The 25,406-nt window shown below is 39.2% G+C and overlaps 1 protein-coding gene across 1 annotated transcript in view; it reads right to left on the reverse strand.

Annotated features, from left to right (window-relative positions):
* Window positions 1-22,342, reverse strand: part of LOC128099794 (basic salivary proline-rich protein 1-like) — a 57,534-nt gene extending 35,192 nt beyond the window's left edge. The window contains exons 1-3 of the mRNA XM_052721610.1: window positions 22,279-22,342; window positions 21,071-21,106; window positions 19,583-20,229 (exon numbers count right to left, since the gene is read on the reverse strand). Of these exons, the coding sequence (XP_052577570.1) occupies window positions 19,583-20,229; window positions 21,071-21,106; window positions 22,279-22,342 (747 nt within the window). The remainder of the gene's footprint in view (window positions 1-19,582; window positions 20,230-21,070; window positions 21,107-22,278) is intronic.
* Window positions 22,343-25,406: the final 3,064 nt, after the last annotated feature.

A 25,406-nucleotide genomic window follows, 5' to 3' on the forward strand; every position in this document is an offset into this window, starting at 1 on the left:
AATAGAGGAAGAATCTGGTTTTACCTAGGAGCTGCGAAGAAGGGTTTCCATAGATGATTGCTAGAAAAGAAGCACAAAATAAATGAAAATTTACTCATGACATTTTCTGGATGCTCAATAAAGATGACTTTAAACTACCACTTCACATCCACTATGCAGAATTTAATCTTGCATAATGTTGCTGATAATGCTGCCAGGATAGTCTCCATGGCAGCAGCAACCATTACTTTGTTCCTCATTAGCTGTGTCCATCCTTACTGTCTGTCTCCTTTACATTAGGGGAATTTCACGGTAATGTGTTCACAGTCTTATGTTTTTTTTTTTTTTTTTATGACGTTCATTTCTTACCGGGTATATCCCTAGGCATTTCATGCATGGAAATAAGAACAAACATTGCTTTAAAGCCATGTATAAGAATGAACATTGCATGTGTGTCATTACAATAGAGAAATGGGTCCAGCCAGATATCTCAGTGAGGAAAAAAGTGCTTGCCTGTTGACTTGAATTCAGTTCCTGGAGCCACAAGCTATAAAAAGATAGCTTGGTGCTAAAAGGTTGTCCTCAGGCAGGACTGTGAATAAGCATTCAAATTCTCTCTCTTTCTCTCTCTGTCTCTCTGTCCCTGTCTCTGTCTAACTCTGTCTCTGCCTCTCTCACTCTTTGTGTGTGTGTGTGTGTGTGTGTGTGTATGCCTACCTTTCGCTTTCTCAAATGCACATTGTACACACACACACACACATACACACACACATATATGTACATACACACACATACATACACATACATATGTACATGCACACACATACATACACATACATTCACACACAGTGGTGCATGCACAGACATACACAGAAATGATTTTTAAAAGAAATTATTTCCTGAAATTTCTAGTTATTTGTAAACAGAGTTTCAAATTTATTATATTTTCCTATTTCTATTTCTCAAAGATATGCCTAATACGTATTTACTTCTTTCATTTTTCTCTACCCTCTGTATACCAAGCCTAGCATCATTCACTATCTGCTTCTCTAACACCTTGAGTACTGAGTTCCTCTCTGTCAACTGTAACTTATTGCCATACATCATCCACCACCAAAAACATCTTTTCACAAATCCACTTATATTATTTTGTTGCAAGAATATTTTCTTAAATTTTGCTTTATTTAAACCTGAAATCTACAAGCAAAATAATGATATAAATGTTCTAATATTTGTTCCCATATTTCTTTGCCTCAGTTGCATGTCATTTCCCCCCAATCCTCCCAGTCCTGAACTTCAGTGTGTCGCCCAAATCCTATGTCTCTCTACTACCCTCTCTCCTACTTTATACCTGCATTTGAGCTCTGAACAGAGCTCAGGGCCAATAAGGCTGCTGTGAGCAGGACCACCAGCATCTTGGAAGAGGTTCTGGAGTTGCTCCCAAGTGTGTGCTGGAAGAAGCAAGGCCACAGTCTTTATAAGAAAGGCAAAACAAAGGCACATTTCAGATCCTTACAGGTGACCTTTCCTGACAGGGCAGGATACCTCGCATCCTTGACTTTTCTTTGGGATTTTAGCCTAGCAGGATGCAGTGTGGAGGAGGTTATCAATGTCTCAGTTCCATATGGTACAATATCAAATTTGGACAACAATGTTGAAGTGATCAGACAAAGTTCAGATATTAGAAATGAAGTTCTCTCATTGTTTAAGCTCTAGTTTTATAGAACTGTGACTCTGATCCTCTGAAATGTGATTGTGGGGGCATTTTCTTCTATACATCCTTTTGTCCATACTCTTCTTGTCATTGAGACTATAGATGGGTAGTCTCTCTGCTATGAAGTGATAAAGTGCATTCATGGCATTATATGAATGTGTTACCACATATATAACATTTAGCTGATTGTTTTGTTCAGTTCAGCATGAAGTTAGGACACAAAGCAGGAATGCATAGTAACATAGACCAACAAAACTGACAGCCTGTTTGGCCCCAGAAAGGCGTTCCAGAATTCTCAGAACTGTTTCAATTTATAGAAACTATGATATTGTACAATTAGATTACTGAGTATTCTATTCTTCACATCGTCCTCTGTTAGAGAAAGGACAGTGGCAATAGGGAGCCCATGTAACTCTAGGACCAGGTAATCCATGTGCACCCAGTTGTCCCATAATGCACGAATGCTGTGGTTCCTGGTTAACATCTTCACTGTAACCTTATAAATGCTGTGTTGATAATATTGATTTAGATTATGTTTTAGTATGGTTCTCTCCATTAATTATTCTTAAGCAATGACATGGAGTATTGATTGACTAAACCTTGAACAACGTGGTCTGACATCCTCTTCGAACATTCCACAGAAGTGCTTTTTCTGATTGATTTTCAACATGGAGAATCTCATGTTCTGATATGGAGTGCTTCAGTTTTTTCTAATCTGACTTGTTGATGATTTTAAGATCAATACCACCCACTGATACACATCTTAGTATCATTTTGGGGCCTTTTACTTTTCTGATGCGTCGCTTGACTTCCAATTCAAACTAATGTTTACTACGTTCATTAGCGTGTTTGTGATTTGGTCTCCTTGCTTGACTTGCTACTCTTCCCCCATGACCTCCACATGAGGAGTACAGATGTGAACCCCAAAGACAGCTTCACTCTAGTCTTCATTAGCATACTTTCATTTTTAAAACAATTGGTTAGTGGATAACCAAGTGTGGTGTCACACACCTTGAATCCCAGCACTTGGAGGCTGACACAGATGCATCTCTGAGATTTTCAGACCCTGTACCTCTACAAAGTGTTGTTCCAGGACAGGTAGTGCTGTTATACAAAGAAAACTTGTTGGGAAAAACAAAAAATGATGTCTAGAAATTGTGTGAAATGCCTCTTCATTTGATACCAATGCTTCTTCATTCTGTCACCCTGTTCTCTTTTCTGTTGCACATTGAAGTCACTTGACTTTGGGCAGCACAAAACAGTAAATGTGCATAACTGCCTTTTGACATCTATCAACCTATCAGGCTTTCATAATTGCCTAGTGTTTGTGGGATTTTTAAAAATTTGAAATATATTTGGATGAGGTAAAGCAGGTAGGGACATGTGACTGTAAGTTTAGATGATCCATCATCCAGTGTGGATCACTTTCCTGTGCTCTGCATATCAAAGTGCATGATGGTTCATTTTGAACAGGTATAGAGATTATCTGAGAAAAACAACCCAACAAGATAATTTCCAACAGATGATGTGAAATTCTGTAGTGTCACCAGGTGGATATTTCTCCCCTAAGGTGGCAACAGATGTATTCTGAAGGTGTAGTCTCTTTGCACTGGCAATATTCTCTGGATGTATGAAAACCACAGAAATTCTCACATTCTTAATTCAAGGGCTTTAATGAAGACAGAGAACAATTTTCTGTTTTGATTATGGCCCATTGTTTATTGACATGTTAGTTTTCTAGTGTTTTCTGATACAACATTGGAAGGACTTTTTGATCGAGTCCTGACCAGGTTTGGCTGTGGTCGACTTTGATCCTTGAACCGGGAAAGTGAGAGTAGGAATAGAGGAGAAAGGTGGGTGTACATGGTCGTATGTGGGCAGGTGGGGTGTTGGATGTTCTGGCAGAACTCAGCCTTGGCCTTAGCTGTAGGTGTGTCCTGGAATAAAGAAGTTGATTTTGCCAAATATCTCACAGTCTGAGCCTATTCTTGACCTTTTTCAGTGTTAGCAGTGTGTGAAAGAGATTACTGTTGTACGCAAGAAAAATGTCACCTAAGAACTGACCAGACAAAATATCAACAGATTGTGGAGAAAGTGAGAGAGACACTGTCAGTCCTTAGTATTTTGATGGGTTAAAGAATAAGTTCTTGCAATAGATGCCTAGGAACCTGTGCTGGTTGAAGCAGATGAGGAGTGGTCATTCCATATGTCCCATCTGTACCTGTACTGGCTACATATATGAAGAATTCCAATTCATCACATTGCAGTTACTTACAATGTTCTGTTCATTACTGAACTATTCAAAATACCTACAATATGGAACAGACATATATGGAAGTTTCACGTGTAACTTTTTAAAAGCTTCAGTATTTATATTCATTGCATGAGTCCAGTTTGGCATCCCATTTTCAATCTCAAAGCCTTCTATTCCTGTACATTCACAGCAGTGTTTTTTTATTGTTTTATTGAATCAGGTCACTGTTCTGACTGGTGTCAAATGGTATTGCCTCACAGTTTAAACTGAATTTCTATGAAAATTAAGAATGTTGAACATTGACAAAATATTTATCATCTATTTTAAATTTTCCTATTTAGAAATGCCCATTCAGGGCTGGAGGGATGGCTCAGTTATTAAAGGCAAGTCTCACAACCAAAACTATAGAAGAAATGTCCTTTCAGTACATTGTGTTTATCTTCTATAAATGGAGACTTTTGTACACTCTAAAGATTAGTCTCCTATCTGATACACAGGTGGGAAAGAGTTTTGTTTTCCTCAACCTTGTTTCCTTTGCTCTGTGGAAAATCTTTTAATTGCATTGAATCACTTTTGTCAATTTTGGGGAATATTTTCTACTCAAATCTGTTCAGAATGCCCTTCTTTCCTCAAAGTTCCCTGTATCTTCTGAACAGTTTAAAAACTCTGTCCTTAATTAAAGTAAGATTAAATTAACTGTGGATTAAATATTCATTGATGACTGTCTTTTCTAGAACGACTGTTTTTTTTAGAGCTTTTCAACAATTATGTGTCACTGTAACTGTGTGGGTTCCTTTCAGTCATGTAATGAATTCCATTGGTTTAAGCATCTGTTTTTGTGCCTTTACCATGCTGTTTTTCTTAATATGTCCTTGTAGTAAAATTATGAGCAGGTATACTACCATGTTTTTCTGCTACCATCTAAGTGGAATTTTCTAAAAAGGATAGAAACCTTGTATCATTTGGTTTCAGAGACTTTCATTCCACCATACAGAAATCAAAATATTCATAGTGTAGGTATCTGTTAAAAATATATAGACATTCTTTTGCTTAAATTCTGTAAAATATAATGTAAAACCTATTTGTATTAAATGTACAATAAAATTAAATATGTTAAACTGCATATGCTTATTTCTAATAAGGAAATATTTATTTTATTTGTTTTTTTTTTCAAAGCAGGATTTTTCTGTGTAGTCTGGGAACACACTCTGTAGAGCAGACAGGCCTTGAACTCGGATATCTGACACTCTCTGTCTCTGGAATGTGGTGATTAAAGCCACATGCTGCCATGCCTGGGCTAGTTCTAGATCTGATATTATTTTCACAAACTGGACTTAAATAACTTTCATATTAAAATATTTCTCCTGGGACCAGGCTCTCAAGGACATCAGGTGGATGGTTTATTTTTCTTTTTACATTTACTGTCCTATCAAATAGCACCACATTGTCCATGTCAACCATCAAACATATTTTATAACTCAAATAAAAACCAAAAAGATATGACATCCCTGTATTTATTTCCATCTCCACATATTCTTATCCTATTTTTTGTAATTTAATTTCACTTATCTTCTCACAAGATGTAAAAATTGCATACAGCTTGCCAATTCTATAGTACTCTCCTTTTTTTGTTCTCTTTTACACTTGAAAATAATCATGATGGAAATCCTGGAAGACAATTGTTTGTTTGGTTTTCAACATGTTCAACATTTGGAGCCTCATCCTCAGGCTTTGATGTGTTCCTGATGCTTTCCATATTATAGGGATGGACCATCGTGGTAATTCTACTGACCATTACAATCTTTGTTTCATTAATTTTTTAAATTTCAGTACTTGGCCACAGCATTGTGTATGCTACAAGCCATTGTTTTGTTATTGTAGGACTTGCTATCTCATGTCCTGGCTTCCATTTTGTTTTTCTATAGGACTTATTTGATCATACTTATTAACAAGCATGAACAATTGTCTTTTCATGATTGACCTTATACAATACTTGTGAAATTGCTCAGGTCAGAGTGGTGTGTGTGTGTGTGTGTGTGTGTGTGTGTGTGTGCATGTGTGTATTTCTGTGTCTACATGAAGTTTGAATGGAATTTGTTTGATGGTTAATCACTGAGCATCATATAGTTCTGTATCTAAACTAAGAAAGCTAATTCAGTGTGTGTCTTGTGTCCAATTGTATGCATGTATGAGTTTGCATGCTGATCCTCTGTGAACAAGTTCTGAGACAATTATATGAAGCCCCGTTGAGTAATATGCCTTTTATAAATAATGTGAAAACAGCAGAGAAACAATGGCTGGTGGCTTTTTCCATAATCATCATGGATGCGTTATTAAAAGCAGAATACAGTATCACTTGGCAAATTTTCTGTGGTTACAAGGATCAGAACATTCTTGTTCCATGGGAGTTTTGGAAGGCAAAGATCAGTTATAGGCTTTTGTTATGCTCCTTTATTCTTTGTAGGAGCTCCTGAGCCATTGACCAGTTTAAGACTTTAAAGAAAGATAGTCAAGACAGAGATAAGGAGCACAAGGATAGCTACATAGACTTATTCACATGTGTGTACTCTGGAACAGGTAGTTCTAGGGGAAGGCTGTCTTGTCCTTGACTTGGTGGGTCCTAGAACAGAACAGAAGATTCTGTGAAATGCTGCAAACATTTTGCCCTTTCCTCCCACCTCTTTAGTGTTGGCAATGGGTGACACAGACCATTCTGTTAACTCTCCTAAAAATGTTACCTATGAACTCATGACCCATAATCAAAACAAGTAATGGAACTGCTCACCTGGGAGGCCTTCAGTAAAGGTTATGTTAAATGATGGGCAGCATGCCCCAGGCTGTTAGTGACCTGTAGGTTGTTAGAGGACTTAACTAATCCATGCCAGGAATGTGTGCTTTGGACTTAAAAGCTCCGATAAATCCACAAGCTCTACCTTCTATTGCCACTACTTCATATACATTCTCTGTGCTTCCACAATAACCATATACAGATCAAGAGAATAAATGAGAGATGTGTTGTCTCATAGATTAATGTGTCAGCAGGTATGATTTCTTAAGAGTTCTCTTTGTGTGGTTCCAGAAAAAAACTTTAAAGTTACTTTGCCATATAGTATCCCTTCTGCTCATGTGTTTCTGATATCATTTTGTCAGGATAGTCTCTAAAGCATCCATGTTCAAAATACCTTCTTTTGGCCCTTAAAGCCCCAGTTGGCAATGTCCAGACAGCAATACTCTGAGGTAATGAGGATTAGAAATTTCACATAAAATTTAGGTCTGGGGAGGGAGGGTGAGGCTATTCCAACTGTTAGAACTTAACAGTAATTCCTCTGCAATGACAGCCAGTTTGTCAAGATTTCAACATTAGAACTCCTTTCAATTTTCATGATCTTGAAACACTGCATTTGGGGTGGGGGTTTGGAGGGATGTCTTAGAGGCTCAGAGCATGTCCTGTTCTTTTAGGAGTATTGAGTTACCTTCCAAGCATCCACTTTGAGTGGCTCACAGCCACCTGTATCTTCAGGTTGAAGGGAATTAATGTCATCTTCTGGCCTTCTCAGATACCTGCACTCACAGTCATAAAGACAGATAGACATATGGGCGCACGCTTGTGCATACACACACACACACACACACACACACACACACACACACACACACACACTACACCAGAATCGCCAGTTTATAGTTACATACATGTATAAATGATTTTAACAATAATAAATGAGAAATTAGAATTGGAGAGGGTGTAGGGGGACACAGGAGGAATCGTAATGGGGCAAGGGGGAGGTGGAAATGATCTAAAAATGCATTTGTGTCTTTTTTCCAAATATATCTCAGCTAGTAGCTAGCTCTGTCCTCTGATTCAAAGTAAGCTTTATTGGCAGGCTTGATTGTGTCAGAGTGTGATCAAAATAACCCACATCAATTTATACACTTGCTAATTGTGTGGTTGTGTTTACATGGGGTATGCAGCATGAGCTGTAGCATGTACACACTCAAAGAGATACACACCATGGCTCATATGCATAGGCCAGAAAATTTTCTGAAGCTGGCTCTCCCCTTCTAAATTTACATGGCCTCTGGAAATAGATCTCTAGTTCTCACACTTGTATAACATTCACTTTTAAGTTCTATGTTGGAGAAAATCAGACCCCAGTGGTAAAGATACTCCTCAATGAAATGATCGATCTCCAAGTGCTTCCTCCTTGTGAATTGTGACATGTAAACCAAGCCCTGGTAAATCAAGAGGAGCAGAACTTTCAATCATCCCATGAAAACCCTCTTTATCTCTCTGGAAATGGATGGGTCAGTCTGTTCCTGCAGGAGTCCCGAAATACTGTAGATGACAACTGTCTCTGCTACTCTCTCGCTCTAAGTTATCTCTCCTAATGACGTTCTTTCAATGGATTCAAAGAGAAAATACTCTTTCATTCAGGACTGTATTATGTTGTCTCTCTGATGATGCTCCCTCTCCTATTTTTATTCCACCTCAAGGCCCAATCATGTCCTTGTCCCATTGACATGAACACTCTCATGAGAAAGCTTATCCTGAAGGACAGTTTCAAACCAAGCAGTCTGCATTTATATTTTTTTTAAAAAGACTCTACTGTCTTGAAATTCTATGCAAATATACTAGGCCATCATCCATCATTTTTTTAGAGGAATATGATAATTTAAGTTTTTTACCTTCCCACAAGTATTTTAAAATCATGCCTCTTTTTCCTGCTTTCTCCTGTACATTTCTAAGGTTTTGTGTTTTCATTTATTCTTTTCTGTTGTGTAGAAAATCTGTTCTACTACATTAGTTTCAACATTTTTATTTGTTTGTAGTATCATGTATTTAACTGAGAGATATTTTTCTATAATTTTCATTACATTTCTCTATGCAATAGTGTAAATATTTTTCTCCCCAAAATACTTAATTTCAAATCACAAAATCTAATGCAAGCATATTTGAAATTTTGTGGTATGGAATAATCCTTCTGTACACCAGGTGAATATATGTCACCACGATTAGTTTAGTAAACAAGCTGACTGACCAATAGCTGAACAGGAATAAATAGGAAGAAAAGCTAAACAGAGAATGAAGGGATGAGGAAATGCGGAGTCACCAACAGATGCAGAGGAAGCAGGAGTGAACATGCCATGCTAATATATGTATGACCAGATAGCAAAGTATAAACAGAGATGTGCACATATTTACATGTAAGAGTTAGCTAGTAATAAGCTTGACTTTCATCAAGCGTTTATAAGTAATATTAAGCCTCTGAGTCAATTATTTGGGAAGTGGCTGCTGAGTACTTGGGAACAGCTGTGTGGGAGAGAAGCATCTGATCATGTCTGGCTTTCCAACCTGTGGCTGAAATTTCTACAAAACCTGACAAAGTTTATCAGAGGATTCCAAACACACAAGAACAGAGTCAAGCCCAGCTTCTTGGTAACAGTATTTTCTCTGGTGGGTTCTGTTTGCTGCAGGGAGCAGAGGTGCTGCTCCTTTAAGAGATGGCTTCCTGATTCAGCATTAGCAACAAAAGTTGCTGGACTCTTTTCAGAGGTCTTACTACCAAACACTTCTATGGTGTTCAGGAGCAGCCAGGAGGACACTACTCAGGTGGTGGCATGGACCTAGAAAGTTCCCAGAGTTGGAGCAGCAAACATGGCTCCCTGAGCTGGTAGTAAGTATGCCTCCTCCATGAGATTAGACTCTCAGGGAACTGAGTGGGAAGGAGCCAGCGCCAGTCTGCCATGATCTAAGTTACACAGCATTTTTTTTCATTTCTTTCTTTCCTTTTTTCTTTTTTTTGAAGATAAAGACAAAAACCATTAGAGATAAGCAGTAAAGAGAGATTCATACTGAAAAACCCTCTAAAATGGTTACAGTGTGATAAAAACATATATGTAGGCTTTTTTGAAGACAACAAGTTATGCTAAGGCCTTAGAAACTAAGGAAAATATTTTAATTATGATAAAATTTTATATGATTTTTGTAAGTGTAAAATACTCCCCATAATAGAGAAACCAAGGTTAAAAGTCAGTATTTCCTTGGGGTTACAGAGATGGATCTGCAGTTAAGACTATTTGTTTCCCTTCCAGAGGATCTGGGTTTGGTTTTGAGCACCCATATAAGTACTAACAAGTATTTATAACTGTAATTCCTAGGAATTCACTTCTGTCCTCCATAGGTACTACACATGTGTGGTACACAGTCATGCACAAGGCAAAACCAACTCACATAAAATTACAGAAATGAATCTTGAAAAGTGTCAGACCTAATGAGTGCTGAACTTACGTGATCATATTGCACATTATGAATGGGACACAGGGTGCAACATGCCACCCTCCCGTTGCTTTCAGTCAGGTACTTGACCACCACAAGAAAAGTAGCAAACACATGCTGACTGATTTTTATTACTAAACCGGCTACAGAGAACAGTGGATTCTGACTTTATGTGCTAAAAATCACAAAACCGAGTCACAGCAGCCTGCCAGCAGTTAAGAGACATGTTTGCAAGCAGTTCTACCACTGGCCACACACACTGAACTCAGTAACTTACAAGACCCACTCTGACACCCAAACCCAGAGAACCTTTCATTTTTCCCTGGGCGAACCATCTCCCATAACATCATCAGCTCCTACACCAAGTGGAAGAACAGGTGAAAGACTGGTCTTCCAGATAAACTGCTTCAATCTTTAGGCTCTAAGCCCCAGGGCACATCCTGTGCCCCTCCCCCACCTGTCTCAGGCACAGCAGCCAGTCAGCAGATAAGTGACCATCAGGCAGGCTACTCTACCTCAGCCACCATCCAATGGACTCTGTATCTTACAAGATCCACTCTGTTCCCAAAACCCACTGAAGCCATCATCCTCCCCCTGGCCAACTATCCCCTGAAACATGAGCTGCCCTTAGAGGTACAAGCACCATTTGGAAGAATAGCCTCAGCATGGGGTCTGGGCCCTGCACCCAACTCTGATGGAATTCTACCTCTCTGGTGCAGCCCTCAACAGTAGGCCAGCAGCAGACTGTAGAGGCACAGGCACCACCTACACCATTTGGAAGAACAGACCCACTTTGTAGCCCAATCCCACCTATCTCTGCATCATCCCCAGGAACAGCCCTCTTCAGCAACATCACCAGAACCTATAGGCACAAGTGCCACTCACACCAGTTGGAAGAATACACAACATAGACACAAATAAAGCCCACTCCAGCCAGAAGAACTGGACAATAAGCTAGAGTGAGGCACTTAACACATACAAACCTCAGCTGAGACAACCCTACTTGACCAGGTAACCAACCAATGACCACAACTCTTGGCCATCCAGTTCAAAAGAATAAAGAAAACAGATAATAAAGGAACATATGATCTGATCCATCCAATGTAGGCTTCACAGGGATCAACACCATTAACTATAATTATCCCAAACATGGATAGATAAACTTCACTGTAAGAATATATTCAACAAAATAAAGAGTAAATAAGGCACCACCAGAACCTAATGGGTCAACAATAGTAAGACTGAAAAATCACAATGCAGATAGAACAGAAGAAAATGACCTTAAAGATAACTTTATGAATATGTTAGAACATCTTAAAGAGGAAATGAGAAATTTCCTTTAAGAAATCAAGGAAAAGACAAACATAAAATGGAAGAAATCAATAAATGCCTTAAAGAAAGACAAGAAAAAACAAGCCAAGAGAAGAAGGAAACAGTTCAAGACATGAAAATTGAAATTGAGACAATAACGAAAACAGAAAGTAAAGGAATTCTGTAAATGGAAAATAAGGATAAATGAACAGGAACTACAGATGCAAGCATTAACCAACACAATGCAAGCAATGGATGAGAGAATCTCAGGCACTGAAGATAGGATATAGGAAATGCATTCATTGGTCATAGAAAATGTTAAATCCAACAAATTCTTAACACAATACATACAGGAAATATGGGACACCATGAAAAGACCAAACATAAGAATAATAGGGATAGAGAAAGGAGAAGGACTCCAGTTCAAAGTCATAGCAAATATATTCCACAAAATCATACAAGAAAATTCTCCCAACCTAAAGATCAACATGGCTATGAAGGTACAAGAAGCTTACAGCACCAAATAGACTTTGACAACAACAACAGTCAAAAGTAACCTATTCAAATAACAATGAAAACACAAAGCAAACAGAATACAGAAAGAATATTAAGAGCTGCAAGTAAAAAATGACAATTAACATATAAATGGCAGACCTATCTGAATTATACCCAATTTCTATCTGGAGACTTTGGAAGCTAGAAGGTCATAGAGAGATGTTTTGCAAATACTAAAGGACCACAGATGCCATCCCACACTACTACACACAGGAAAACTTTTTATCACCACAGATGAGGAATCTAGATATTCTTTGAGAAAATTGGATTTAAACAATATCTGTCCACAAATTCAATGCTAGAAAAAGGACTAGAAAGAAAACTCTAACACATGGAAGACAGCTGAATGAAGGAAAACATAGGCAATAGATAAGCTCACAAAAACAAATCTCAAAATAGCGAAACACACACACACACACACACACACACACACACACACACACACACACACACACAAGTAGCCAGAACTTTTCCTGGTCCCACCAGGCTAGCAGCCTCTCAGATCTAGCCAGATTTTACACTTAAATTAACTCATAATTCTTATTTATGTTTAGCCATGTGGATTGGTAACTTATCCCAGTTCTGCCTTCACATCTTGCTTCTCATGGAGACAGTGGCTGGCTGCATCTCCTGACTCAGCCTTCCACTTCCCAGAATTCTACTCTCTGCTTATTTTGACTATACTATAATGCCTGCCTGGCTACTGGCCAATCAGCATTTTATTTATCAATCAATCAGAGCAAAACATTCACAGCATACAGAAAGAAATCCCCAGCACACACACTACCAAAGATAACAGGAAGTAACAATCACTGGTCATTAATTTATCTCCATATCAATGTGCTCAATTTGAGTAAAACAAGACACAGGCTAAAAGAAACAGGATCCATCCCTCTGCTGCATACAGGAAACACATGTCCACCTCAAAGACAAACATTACCTCAAAGTAAAGGATTAGGAAGAGATTGTCCAGTGAATGGATCCAAGAATCACGGTAGTATAGACATCCAAATGCCTAACAATATAGACTTCAAATTTAATGAATCAAAAGAGATGAAGAATGGCATTTCATATTCATCACATGAAAAAAATCCATCAAGATGAAGTCTCAGTTCAGAAATTTATACCCCAAATACAAGGGTACCCACATTTGTAAAAGAAACATTACTAAGCTTTAATCACACATCAAACCACACACTCATAGTGGTTTCATTCAACACCCTGCTCTCAACAATGGATCGGTCTGCCAGACAGAAACTGAACAGAGAAATAAGGGAACTAACAGATATTATGACTCAAATGGACTTAACATATATATACAAAACATTTCTCCCAAACAAAAAAGAATATACATTCTTTTCAGCACATCATGGAACCTTCTCTATAACTGACCACACACACAGTCTCTAAGCAAATCCAACATGTGCAAAAAAAAAAAAAAAAAGAAAGAAAGAAAAGTAATAAACTCTTTTATCTTATTGGATCACCATTGCTTAAAGGTAGAATTCAACAACAACACAAAAACTGCAGAAAGCCTACAAACTCATGGAAACTGAATAATGCTCAACTGAATCACCACTGGATCAAGGAAGAAATCAAAGACTTGCTGGAATTCATTGAATATGAATGCCCAACATTCCCAAACTTATAGGACACTATGAAACAGTACTAAGAGGAAAGTTCAAAGCATTAAGTGCTTACATAAAGAATTGGAGAAATTTCACACATGAAAGCTCTAGAACAAAAAGAAGCAAACTCACTCAGAGGGAGTAGACAACTGGAAATAATCAAAATGAGGGCTTGAGTCAATAATATTGAAAAAATAAGGGAACAATACAAAGGATCAATGAAACAAAGAGTTGGTTCTTTGAGAAAATCAAGAGGATAGACATACCCTTATCCAAAAGGCATAGAGAAAATTTCCAAATGTATAAAATCAGAAATGAAAAGTAGGACATAAAATCAGATACTGAGCAAATCCAGAGAATTATTATGTCATACTTTTAAAACTTGTACTCCACAAAATTGGAAAATTTAAAAGAAATGGACAATTTTCTGAGTAAGTATCACATGCCAAAATTAAATCAAGATCAGATAAACAATTTAAATATACTAATATCTCCTATAGTGATTAGAAGCAGTCATAAAAGTCTCAAAACCAAAACAGTAACAGCAATAAAACACTCAGTGCCAAATGGTTTCAGTGCAGAATTCTACCAGATTTCAAAAAAGATCCAATACCATTGCTCCTCAAATTGTTCCACAAAATAGAAAACAAAGGAACATTGCCAAACTCTTTTTATGAGTGGACAGTGACACTGATATCGAAATTGACAAAGATGCAACCAAGAAAGAGAATTACAGTCCAATCTCCTTCATGAACTTTGATGAAAAATACTCAATAAAATACTGGAAAAACCGAATCTGTGATTATAACAACAACGACAAAAAATCATCCAACACAATCAAGTAGGCTTCATCCAGGATACAGGGATGGTTCAACATAGGAAAATCTGTCAATGTAATCCACCATATAAACAGACTGAAGGAACAAAACCATATGATCATTTCATTAGATGCTGACAAAGCCTTTGACAAAATCCTACACTGCTTCCTGATGAAGTTCCTATAGAGATCAGGGATACAAGGAACATACTTAAATATAATAAATGCAATGTCATCGCAAGCTGACAGCCAACATCAAGTTAAATAGACAGAAACCGAAAATGATTCCACTAAAGTTAGTAACAAGACAAGGCTGTCCACTCTTTCCAAATCTATAGAATACAGTACTCAAAGTTCTAGCTAGAGTAATTAAACAACAAAAAGAGGTACAGTAGATAAAATTTTGAAAGGGAGAAATCAAACTTTTGCTATTTGCAGGTAATATGATTGTATACACGAGTGATCCCCAAAAGTCTACCAGGAAACTCCTTCTACAACTGATAAACGACATCAGTAATGAGGCAGGATTCAAGATTAAATAAAAAAATCAGTAGCCCTAAAGATAACTGAGAAGAGAAAGAAATCAGAGAAACATCAACCCTTAAAACAACCACAAGTAATACAAAATATCTTGGAGTAATTCTAACCAAATGTGTGAAACACCTGTATGACAAGACCTTTATGCCTTTGAAGAAAGAAATTGAGGAAAATGGGAGGATCTCCCATGCACATGGACAGATAGGATCAAGATAATAAAAATGGCAAGCTACCCATAGCAATCCCATCAAAATCCCAGCATAAATATTTACATACCTCAAAAGTACAACATTCAACTTCATATGGAAAAAGAAAACCAGGATAGCTAAAACAATCCTTTGCAATAAAGGAACTTCCAGAGGAATCACCATCCCTGATTTCAAGCTCTACTGTAGACCTATAGTAATAAAAACAGACATGTGGACCAATGAATAGAATTGAAGACCCTCACATTAATCCACACACCTAGGAGTACCTAATTTTTGACAAAGTGCCAAAACTGTACAATGAAAATGAAAGTGTCTTCAACAAATTGTGCTGGCATAACTGGATGTCAACATATAGAGGATTGCAAATAGAACCATAACTATTGCCATGCCCAAAACTCAAGTACAAGTGGATCAAAGACCTCAACATAATCCAGTTACCCTGAATGTAATAGAAGAAAAAGTGGGAAGTAGGCTCAAAGGCATTGGCCCAGGAGACCACTTCCTAAATATAATAGCAGTAGCACAGATTTTGAGGCCAACAATTAATAAATGGGATCTCCTGAAACTAAGAAACTTCTGTAAGGCAGATGATATGGTCATTAAGACAAAAGGGTGACAGCCTTCAAATGTCAAAAGGTCTTAACCAACCCCACATCTGACAGAGGGCTGATCTTCAAAGTATATTAAGAACTCAAGAAGGTAGACATAAAAATACCAAAAATCAACTAAAAAATGGGGTACAGAGCTAAACAGGAAAAACTCAACAGATGAATCTCAAATGGCTGAAAGACATTTAAGGAATTGCTCATAATCCTTAGATATCATGAAAATGCAAATAAAAACACTCTAAGATACCATCTTACACCTGTCAGAAGGGCTAAGATAAAAAAATAAAATAGACTCTCATCCAGTGACTGATGGAAGCAGATGCAGAGATCCTCGGCCAAGCCCCAGGTGGAGCTCCAGGATTCCAATAAGCAAGAGAGAGGAGGAATTATATAAGCAAGAGATATTGAGACCATGATTGGAAAAAGCACAGGGACAAATAGCTAAACTAGTGGATAGAGATAAAGTGTGAACCAATAGCTGAGGAGTCCCAATGGAACTGGACCAGGCCCTCTGTATAAATGAGACAGTTGATTAGCTTGCACTGTTTAGGAGTCAGCTTTTTGGAACCTAGGGCCTATGCTGAGACAATTTGCTCAGCATTGGTGTAGGGAGGAGTGGACTAGACCTGCCTCAATTGAATCTACCAGGCTGGGGAGACCTTGTCCTGAAGGAGGTGGGAATGGAGTGTGGATTGGGGGAGAAGACTGAGGGGTGAGAGGACGGAGGACAGGGGAATCTGTGGTTGATATGTAAAATTAAATTAATTATAAATTTTTTTCAAAAAAATTAAAAAATAAAAGAAAAACAAAAAACTGAGGGCAGCTTATGTTGGAGAGGCTGTGGAGTTCAGAGAACACTCCTCCACTGCTGGTGGGAGTGCAAACTCATACAGCCACTTTGGAAATTAGTATGGCTATTTCTTGGCACACCGGGAATCAATCTACCTCAAGACCCAACCATATCACTCTTGGGCATATACCCAAAGGATACTCAATCATACTACAAGGACACTTGCTCAAATAAGTTCATAGCAGACTATTCAGAATAGCCAGAACCTGGAAATAACCTAGATTTCCATCAGCTGAAGAATGGATAAAGATAATGTGGTGCATTTACATAATGGAGTACTACTCAGGTGCAAAAAAAATGACATCCAGAAATTTGCAGACAAAGGATGGATTTAGAAATAATCATCCTGAGTGAGCTAAACCAGACTTAGAAATGCAACCATGATGTGTGATCACTCATAAGTGGATACTAGATGTAAAGCAAAGTATACTCAGACTACAAGCACAGATCCAGAGAAGCTACGTAACAAATAGGACCCTAAGAGGCACACATGGATCGCTCCAGGAAGGTGAAAATGATGAGGTTTCCTGGGAAAACTGGAGGTGGGGGGAGGGAAGTGGTAGAGGAGAGGAGATGGGGGATGAGATCATGAGGGAAATGTATGGTCAAGCTGGGGGAGGGTCATTGTAGTATAGCAACAGAAATATATCTTGATAGAGGGAGCCATTGTGGAGTTAGGGAAATTCCTAGGAATCAACAAGGATGACCCCAGCTAAGACTACTACCAATAGTGGAGAGGGTGCCTGAACTGGCCTTCCCCAGTAATCAGATTGATGAATATCGTAACTGTCATCACAGAGTCTTCATCCAGCAACTGATGGAGGAAGATGCAGAAGTGTACAGCCAAGAAGTATCAGGCCATGATCTGTGAGTTCAGTGGAAGAGAGGGAGGAGGGATTATGTGAGCAAGGAGGTGTTACTATCATGATGGGGAGACCTATGGAGACAGATGAACCAAGCTTGTGGGAGGCCATGGACTTTAGATCAACAGCTGGGAGCCTGCATGAGACTGAACTAGGCCTTCTGCATGTAGGAGATAGTATTTTTGGTCTGTTTGAGGGAACCCTGGCAGGGGTACCAGGATCTATCCCTGGCAGATGAGCTGGCTTTTTGGAGCCAATTCCTCATGGTGGGATGCCTTGCTCATCCTGATGCAGAGGGGAGGGTATTTGTCCTGCCTCAATGTAATGTACCAGGCTTTTTGACTCTCTATGGGAGGCCTTATCTTTTGGAAGGAGTGGATGAGGGTGGGCTGAAGGGGAATCGATGGGTTGAGGGTAGCAGGAGAAGGTGTGGTAGGGGAATTGTGGTTGGTATGTAAAATGGATTTTTAAAGAGAGAGTATGATATGAACACTGCTTAATAAAGAAAATTGACTTCGGCCATAACTAGAATGATACCAAATTCAGAAGATAGGCATATAATAATTTAATCTGTGGCTTTTCAAAATGCTAATTCACAGTGAAAGTGGAAACTCAGCTCTTAAAGGCAAGATCAGCTTTTCGCTCAATGTCTGACTCCTGTATTTTATTGATAAGACTAGTTAGGATCATGCTTCAAGTTCTAAAAGTTACTTAAACTACTTAAAAATTTCATTTGTTCCTAAGGTCTAGGTATACAATATTAATAAAAAATGAATAAGGGCAATGAAAACAATGAACATCATGTCCCAATGACACCATTGCATTATAGACCAGTCCAAATCAGAGGAAGAATGTGAGCTAGTTGATACTTGAATGCCTAAAAGAATACTAGCTGTAGGAACAGGAACTTCCTCACTTGTCAATTGTGAACTGAGAGAAATAAAGACTACCTTTTTTTTTTTTATTATTTCTTTTCCAAGACAGGGTTTCAACGTGTAATTTTGTGCCTTTCCTGGAACTCACTTTGTAGACCAGGCTGGCCTCGAACTCACAGAGATCAGCCTGCCTCTGTCTCCCGAGTGCTGGGATTAAAGTTGTGCGCCGCCACCACCACCTGGCCAAAGACTATCTTTTTCAGTTACTCCTAGACAAATGTTCCTTAGCCTACTGGTCAAACCATGCACGTGACTAATTAAGGGCATTTTATGTAGTTCAATCTGTTTATACAGTTTAATCTTGAAATCCGTGTCTATCATGAAGTCTCCTGCTAACATTGCAGGCATCTGGGACATACAGCAAAGCTGTAGGCAGAATTCCATGGATGGAAAAGAGGGGATCTCTCAAGTGATAGTTTGCCCATTTGTAAGGGAGAAAGAGGGCCACTTTCTGGAAGTAACTAAAGGGAATGGTTCTATCTTCACATTTGGCAACAAGCACCAGATTTCACTCACTCATACTCAGAATAAGAAACAGCAAACAGTAATTGCATGCTAAATATTTTATTAGAGAGTTGAAGGTAAACTTACAACATCATTGTTGCATTGAAAAGACACTAAAGGTAAGTCTTCCAGTTCACCTAAAATAAATAAACAAACAAACAAACAAGTAAATAAATAAGGTCACCAAGAAGAAAGACACAACATGCAGTATCAATATATTCTGAGATACTTCTTAGTTTTTTGGCTTTCTAATTCTGGTAGAGTTAAGACTTTGATGGAGAGTGAAGGTAAATCACATCCATCAAAGAATTCTAGGGTTTAGAGTCCATTTAAATTTTGGATGTATATGTGATCTAATTCTTTAGGAGGACTGTGATGATCCATGGCATTTGGGGACTGGTGTGAAGGATAAACTATCAGATTACCTTTGTCCTGATGAGGAACTTTGTGGTTATGCAGAAAATGTCTACGGGGAACTTTGCTGTTCCTCACTTTCCTGCTGGGGTGGTTCTTGTTCATTTCCAGGTCTAGGAGGGCGATTTTGTTGCTGTCCTCCCTGCTGGGGTGGGCCTTGCTGGTTTCCAGGTCTAGGAGGTTTATGCTGTTGCTGTCCTCCCTGCTGGGGTGGGCCTTGCTGGTTCTGCTGCTGTCCTCCCTGCTGGGGTGGGCCTTGCTGGTTCTGCTGCTGTCCTCCCTGCTGGGGTGGGCCTTGCTGGTTCTGCTGCTGTCCTCCCTGCTGGGGTGGGCCTTGCTGGTTCTGCTGCTGTCCTCCCTGCTGGGGTGGGCCTTGCTGGTTTCCAGGTCTAGGAGGTTTATTCTGCTGCTGTCCTCCCTGCTGGGGTGGGCCTTGCTGGTTCTGCTGCTGTCCTCCCTGCTGGGGTTGGCCTTGCTGGTTCTGCTGCTGTCCTCCCTGCTGGGGTGGGCCTTGCTGGTTTCCAGGTCTAGGAGGTTTATTCTGCTGCTGTCCTCCCTGCTGGGGTGGGCCTTGCTGGTTTCCAGGTCTAGGAGGGCGAGGTTGCTGGTTATTGTCTCCTTCTTGTGGTGGTTCCTCTGGTGCATTTCCCTGTTCTTCACTGTCATCAGCATTTTCACCATCATCTTCCTCAGAGGCAGAAGGTCCTGGGGGGAATTCTCCAGGAGGGGGTCTCTGATGCTGTTGACCATGGCCTTGGTTTTGCTGTTCTCCCTCTGTTTGGGTACAGATCAATGTAGAATGAGTTTATACCTTCTCTTTCTCTGATAACACCCTCACAATATTATGTCCCTGATTCTCCTTTAAGATTATTTTTCACATTTATCATATGAACTTCCTTATGTCTCCACTCTTCTGACATATATTTGTTCTCAAAATCGGTGCATTAAAGATGACTTTGTGTTCTTTATATTTCTCAGACACGAAGAAAGGGGAAGAATTTTTTAATGTTATTATTTAGAAGTTGGCAGAGTAGCAAAATTGTGAGAGCAATGCTCTATTCTTAAATATCTCATGATGTTTAGAGTCCTATAACCATGTGGAGAACAAGAAAGAAATGTAGGATAGCAATGGGAAGATGTTCCATTCAATTTTCTTGCAGTGTTTTTGTATGTATTATTTAACTGTGCATATAGAACAGAGAAAAATAAATTTTTATAGTGGAGAGCATTGGATCTGTGTGATTGCATATCTTCTGATTGATCATATAATTCTCCTTGGAGTCACTGGTGAAAGAAGAATTCTACAAACAACCTATAGTGCTATTGGTGATTTTAAATTAGGACCTCGAATGTGTTCATCATATGCAAGCCATTACTTCCATCTGTGGAATAGACAAAATGTTCCTGTTATAAAAACCTGGCTTCCTACTCTTCCATTGTACAGCCCTGCTCCAGTTCCTAGAAGCATTGTTGGGAAGTCTTCCCATATATCTCAGGGGAAGCTGTCAATCATTCCTTTCATAGAATAACAAAATGTTAATGAGATATTAAAGAACTGAATAGTTACAGAATAAAGGATACATAGAATGTCAATAGAGGAAGAATCTGGTTTTACCTAGGAGCTGCGAAGAAGGGTTTCCATAGATGATTGCTAGAAAAGAAGCACAAAATAAATGAAAATTTACTCATGACATTTTCTGGATGCTCAATAAACATGACTTTAAACTACCACTTCACATCCACTATGCAGAATTTAATCTTGCATAATGTTGCTGATAATGTTGCCAGGATAGTCTCCATGGCAGCAGCAACCATTACTTTGTTCCTCATTAGCTGTGTCCATCCTTACTGTCTGTCTCCTTTACATTAGGGGAATTTCACGGTAATGTGTTCACAGTCTTATGTTTTGTTTTTATGACGTTCATTTCTTACAGGGTATATCCCTAGGCATTTCCCGCATGGAAATAAGAACAAACATTGCTTTAAAAACCATGTATAGAACAATGAACATTGCATGTGTGTCATTACAATAGAGAAATGGGTCCAGCCAGATATCTCAGTGAGGAAAAAAGTGCTTGCCTGTTGACTTGAATTCAGTTCCTGGAGCCACAAGCTATAAAAAGATAGCTTGGTGCTAAAAGGTTGTCCTCAGGCAGGAATGTGAATAAGCATTCAAATCCTCTCACTTTCTCTCTCTGTCTCTCTGTCCCCATCTCTGTCTAACTCTGTCTCTGCCTCTCTCTCTCACTATTTGTGTGTGTGTGTGTGTACACACACATATGTACATACACACACATACATACACATACATACACACACAGTGGTGCACGCAAAGACATACACAGAAATGATTTTTAAAAGAAATTATTTCCTGAAATTTCTAGTTATTTGTAAACAGAGTTTCAAATTTATTGTATTTTCCTACTTCTGTTTCTCAAAGATATGCCTAATACGTATTTACTTCTTTCATTTTTCTCTATCCTCTGTATACCAAGCCTAGCATCATTCACTAACTGCTTCTCTAACACCTTGAGTACTGAGTTTCTCTCTGTCAACTGTAACTTATTGCCATACATCATCCACCAACAAAAACATCTTTTCACAAATCCACTTATGTTATTTTGTTGCAAAAATATTTTCTTAAATTTTGCTTTATTTAAACCCAAAATCTACAAGCAAAATGATGATATAAATGTCCTAATATTTGTTCCCATATTTCTTTGCCTCAGTTGCATGTCATTTCCCCCCATTCTTCCCAGTCCTGAACTTCAGTGTGTCGCCCAAATCCTATGTCTCTCTACTACCCTCTCTCCTACTTTATACCTGCATTTGAGCTCTGAACAGAGCTCAGGGCCAATAACGCTGCTGTGAGCAGGACCACCAGCATCTTGGAAGAGGCTCTGGAGTTGCTCCCAAGTGTGTGCTGGAGGAAGCAAGGCCACAGTCTTTATAAGAAAGGTAAAACAAAGGCACCTTTCAGATCCTTACAGGTGACCTTCCCTGACAGGGCAGGATACCTCGCATCCTTGACTTTCCTTTGGGATTTTAGCCTAGCAGGATGCAGTGTGGAGGAGGTTATCAATGTCTCAGTTCTATTTGGTACAATATCAAATTTGGACAACAATGTTGAAGTGATCAGACAAAGTTCAGATATTAGAAATGAAGTTCTCTTATTGTTTAAGCTCTAGTTTTATAGAACTGTGACTCTGATCCTCTGAAATGTGATTGTGGGGGGAGTTTCTTCTATACATCCTTTTGTCCATACTCTTCTTGTCATTGAGGCTATAGATGGGTAGTCTCTCTGCTGTGAAGTGATAAAGTCCATTCATGGCATTATATGAATGTGTTACCACATATATAACATTTAGCTGATTGTTTTGTTCAGTTCAGCATGAAGTTAGGACACAAAGCAGGAATGCATAGTAACGTAGACCCACAAAACTGACAGCCTGTTTGGCCCCAGAAAGGCATTCCAGAATTCTCAGAACTGGTTCATGATATTGTAGAACTATATTACTGAGTATTCTATTCTTCACATCGTCCGTGTTAGAGAAAGGAAAGTGGCAATAGGGAGCCCATGAAACTCTAGGACCAGGTAATCCATGTGCACCCAGTTGTCCCATGATGCACGAATGCGTGGTTCCTGGCTAACATCTTCACTGTAACCTTATAAATGCTGTGTTGATAATATTGAATTAGATTATGTTTTAGTATGGTTCTCTCCATTAATTATTCTTAAGCAATGACATGGAGTATTGATTGACTAAACCTTGAACAACGTGGTCTGACATCCTCTTCAAACATTCCACAGAAGTGCTTTTTCTGATTGATTTTCAATGTGGAGAATCTCATGTTCTGATATGGAGTGCTTCAGTTTTTTCTAATCTGACTTGTTGATGATTTTAAGATCAATACCACCCACTGATACACATCTCAGTATCATTTTTAGGCCTTTTACTTTTCTGATGCATCCCTTGACTTCCAATTCAAACTAATGCTTACTATGTTCATTAGCGTGTTTGTGATTTGGCCTCCTTGCTTGACTTGCTATTCTTCCCCCATGACTTCCACATGAGGAGTACAGATGTGAACCCCAAAGACAGCTTCACTCTAGTCTTCACTAGCATACTTTCATTTTTAAAACAATTGGTTAGTGGATAACCAAGTGTGGTGTCAAACACCTTGAATCCCAGCACTTGGAGGCTGACACAGATGCATCTCTGAGATTTTGAGACCCGGTACCTCTACAAAGTGTTGTTCCAGGACAGGTAGTGCTGTTATACAAAGAAAACTTGTTGGGAAAAACAAAACGTGATTTCTAGATATTGTGTGAAATGCCTCTTCCTTTGATACCAATGCTTCTTCATTCTGTCACCCTGTTCTCTTTTCTGTTGCCCATTGAAGTCACCTGACTTTGGGCAGCCCAAAACAGTAAATGTGCATAACTGCCTTTTGACATCTGACAACCTATCAGGCTTTCATAATTGCCTAGTGTCTGTGGGATTTTTACAAATTTGAAGATTATTTGGATGAGGTAAAGCAGGTAGGGACATGTGACTGTAAGTTTAGCTAATCCATCATCCAGTGTGGATCACTTTCCTGTGCTCTGCATATCAAAGTGCATGATGGTTCATTTTGAACAGGTATAGAGATTATCTGAGAAAAAAAACCTAACAAGATAATGTCCTACAGATGATGTGACATTCTGTAGTGTCACCAGGTGGATATTTCTCCCCTAAGGTAGTAAGAGATGTATTCTGAAGGTGTAGTCTCTTAGCACTTGGCAATATTCTCTGGTTGTATGAAAACCACAGAAATTCTCACATTCTTAATTCAAGGGCTTTAATGAAGACAGAGAACAATTTTCTGTTTTGATTATGGCCCATTGTTTATTGACATGTTAGTTTTCTAGTGTTTTCTGATACAACATTTGAAGGACTTTTTTTTTTTTTTTTTTAATTTATTTTAATTTATTTTGCAATACAATTCAGTTCTACATATCGGTCACGGATTCCCTTGTTCTCCCCCCTCCCGTCCCCCTTACCTTCCCCCCAACGCCCCCCCCCATTCCCATCTCCTCCAGGGCAAAGCCTTCCCCACAGACTGAGGTCAACCTGGTAGACTCAGTCCAGGTAGGTCTAGTCCCTTCCTCCCAGGCCGAGCCAAACAATCCTGCATAGGCCCCAGGTTTCAAACAGCCAACTCATGCAATGAGCACAAGATCTGGTCCCACTGCCTGGATGCCTCCCAAACAGATCAAGCCAATCAACTGTCTCACCCATTCGGAGGGCCTGATCCAGTGGGGACCCCTCAGCCATTGGTTCATAGTTCATGTGTTTCCATTCATTTGGCTATTTGTCCCTGTGCTTTATCCAACCTTGGTCTCAACAATTCTCGCTCATATAAACCCTCCTCATTCTCGTTAATTGGATTCCCAGAGATCCACCCAGGGCCTAGTCATGGATCTCTGCATCCAGATCCCTCAGTAGTTGGATGAGGTTTCTAGCACAACAATCAGGGTGTTTGGCCATCCCATCACCAGAGTAGGTCAGTTCGGGCTGTATCTCGACCATTGCCGGCACTCATAGCAGGATACTAGACATGAAACAAGGATGAATTGTCTGCTACTCACATCACCAGGGAGGCTACCCGGAAAACAGGACCCCAAGAAAGACACAGGGATCGCCCAATGACAGAGAAATGGAATGAGATCTACATGAACAGCCTGGACATGAGTGGGGGTAATGAAAGGCGAGGGTCGAGGGAAAGAGAGCTTGGGGGAGCGGGAGATCCCAGCTGGATCAACAACAGAGAGGGAGAACAAGGAATAGGAGACCATGGTAAATGAAGACCACATGAGAACAGGAAGAAGCAAAGTGCTAGAGAGGCCCACAGAAATCCACAAAGATACCCACACAACAGACTGGAAGGACTTTTTGATCGAGTCCTGA

Source organism: Peromyscus californicus, unplaced genomic scaffold (assembly GCF_007827085.1).
Source record: "Peromyscus californicus insignis strain IS unplaced genomic scaffold, ASM782708v3 Scaffold_6__1_contigs__length_162567912, whole genome shotgun sequence".
NCBI classification, from domain to species: domain Eukaryota; kingdom Metazoa; phylum Chordata; class Mammalia; order Rodentia; family Cricetidae; genus Peromyscus; species Peromyscus californicus.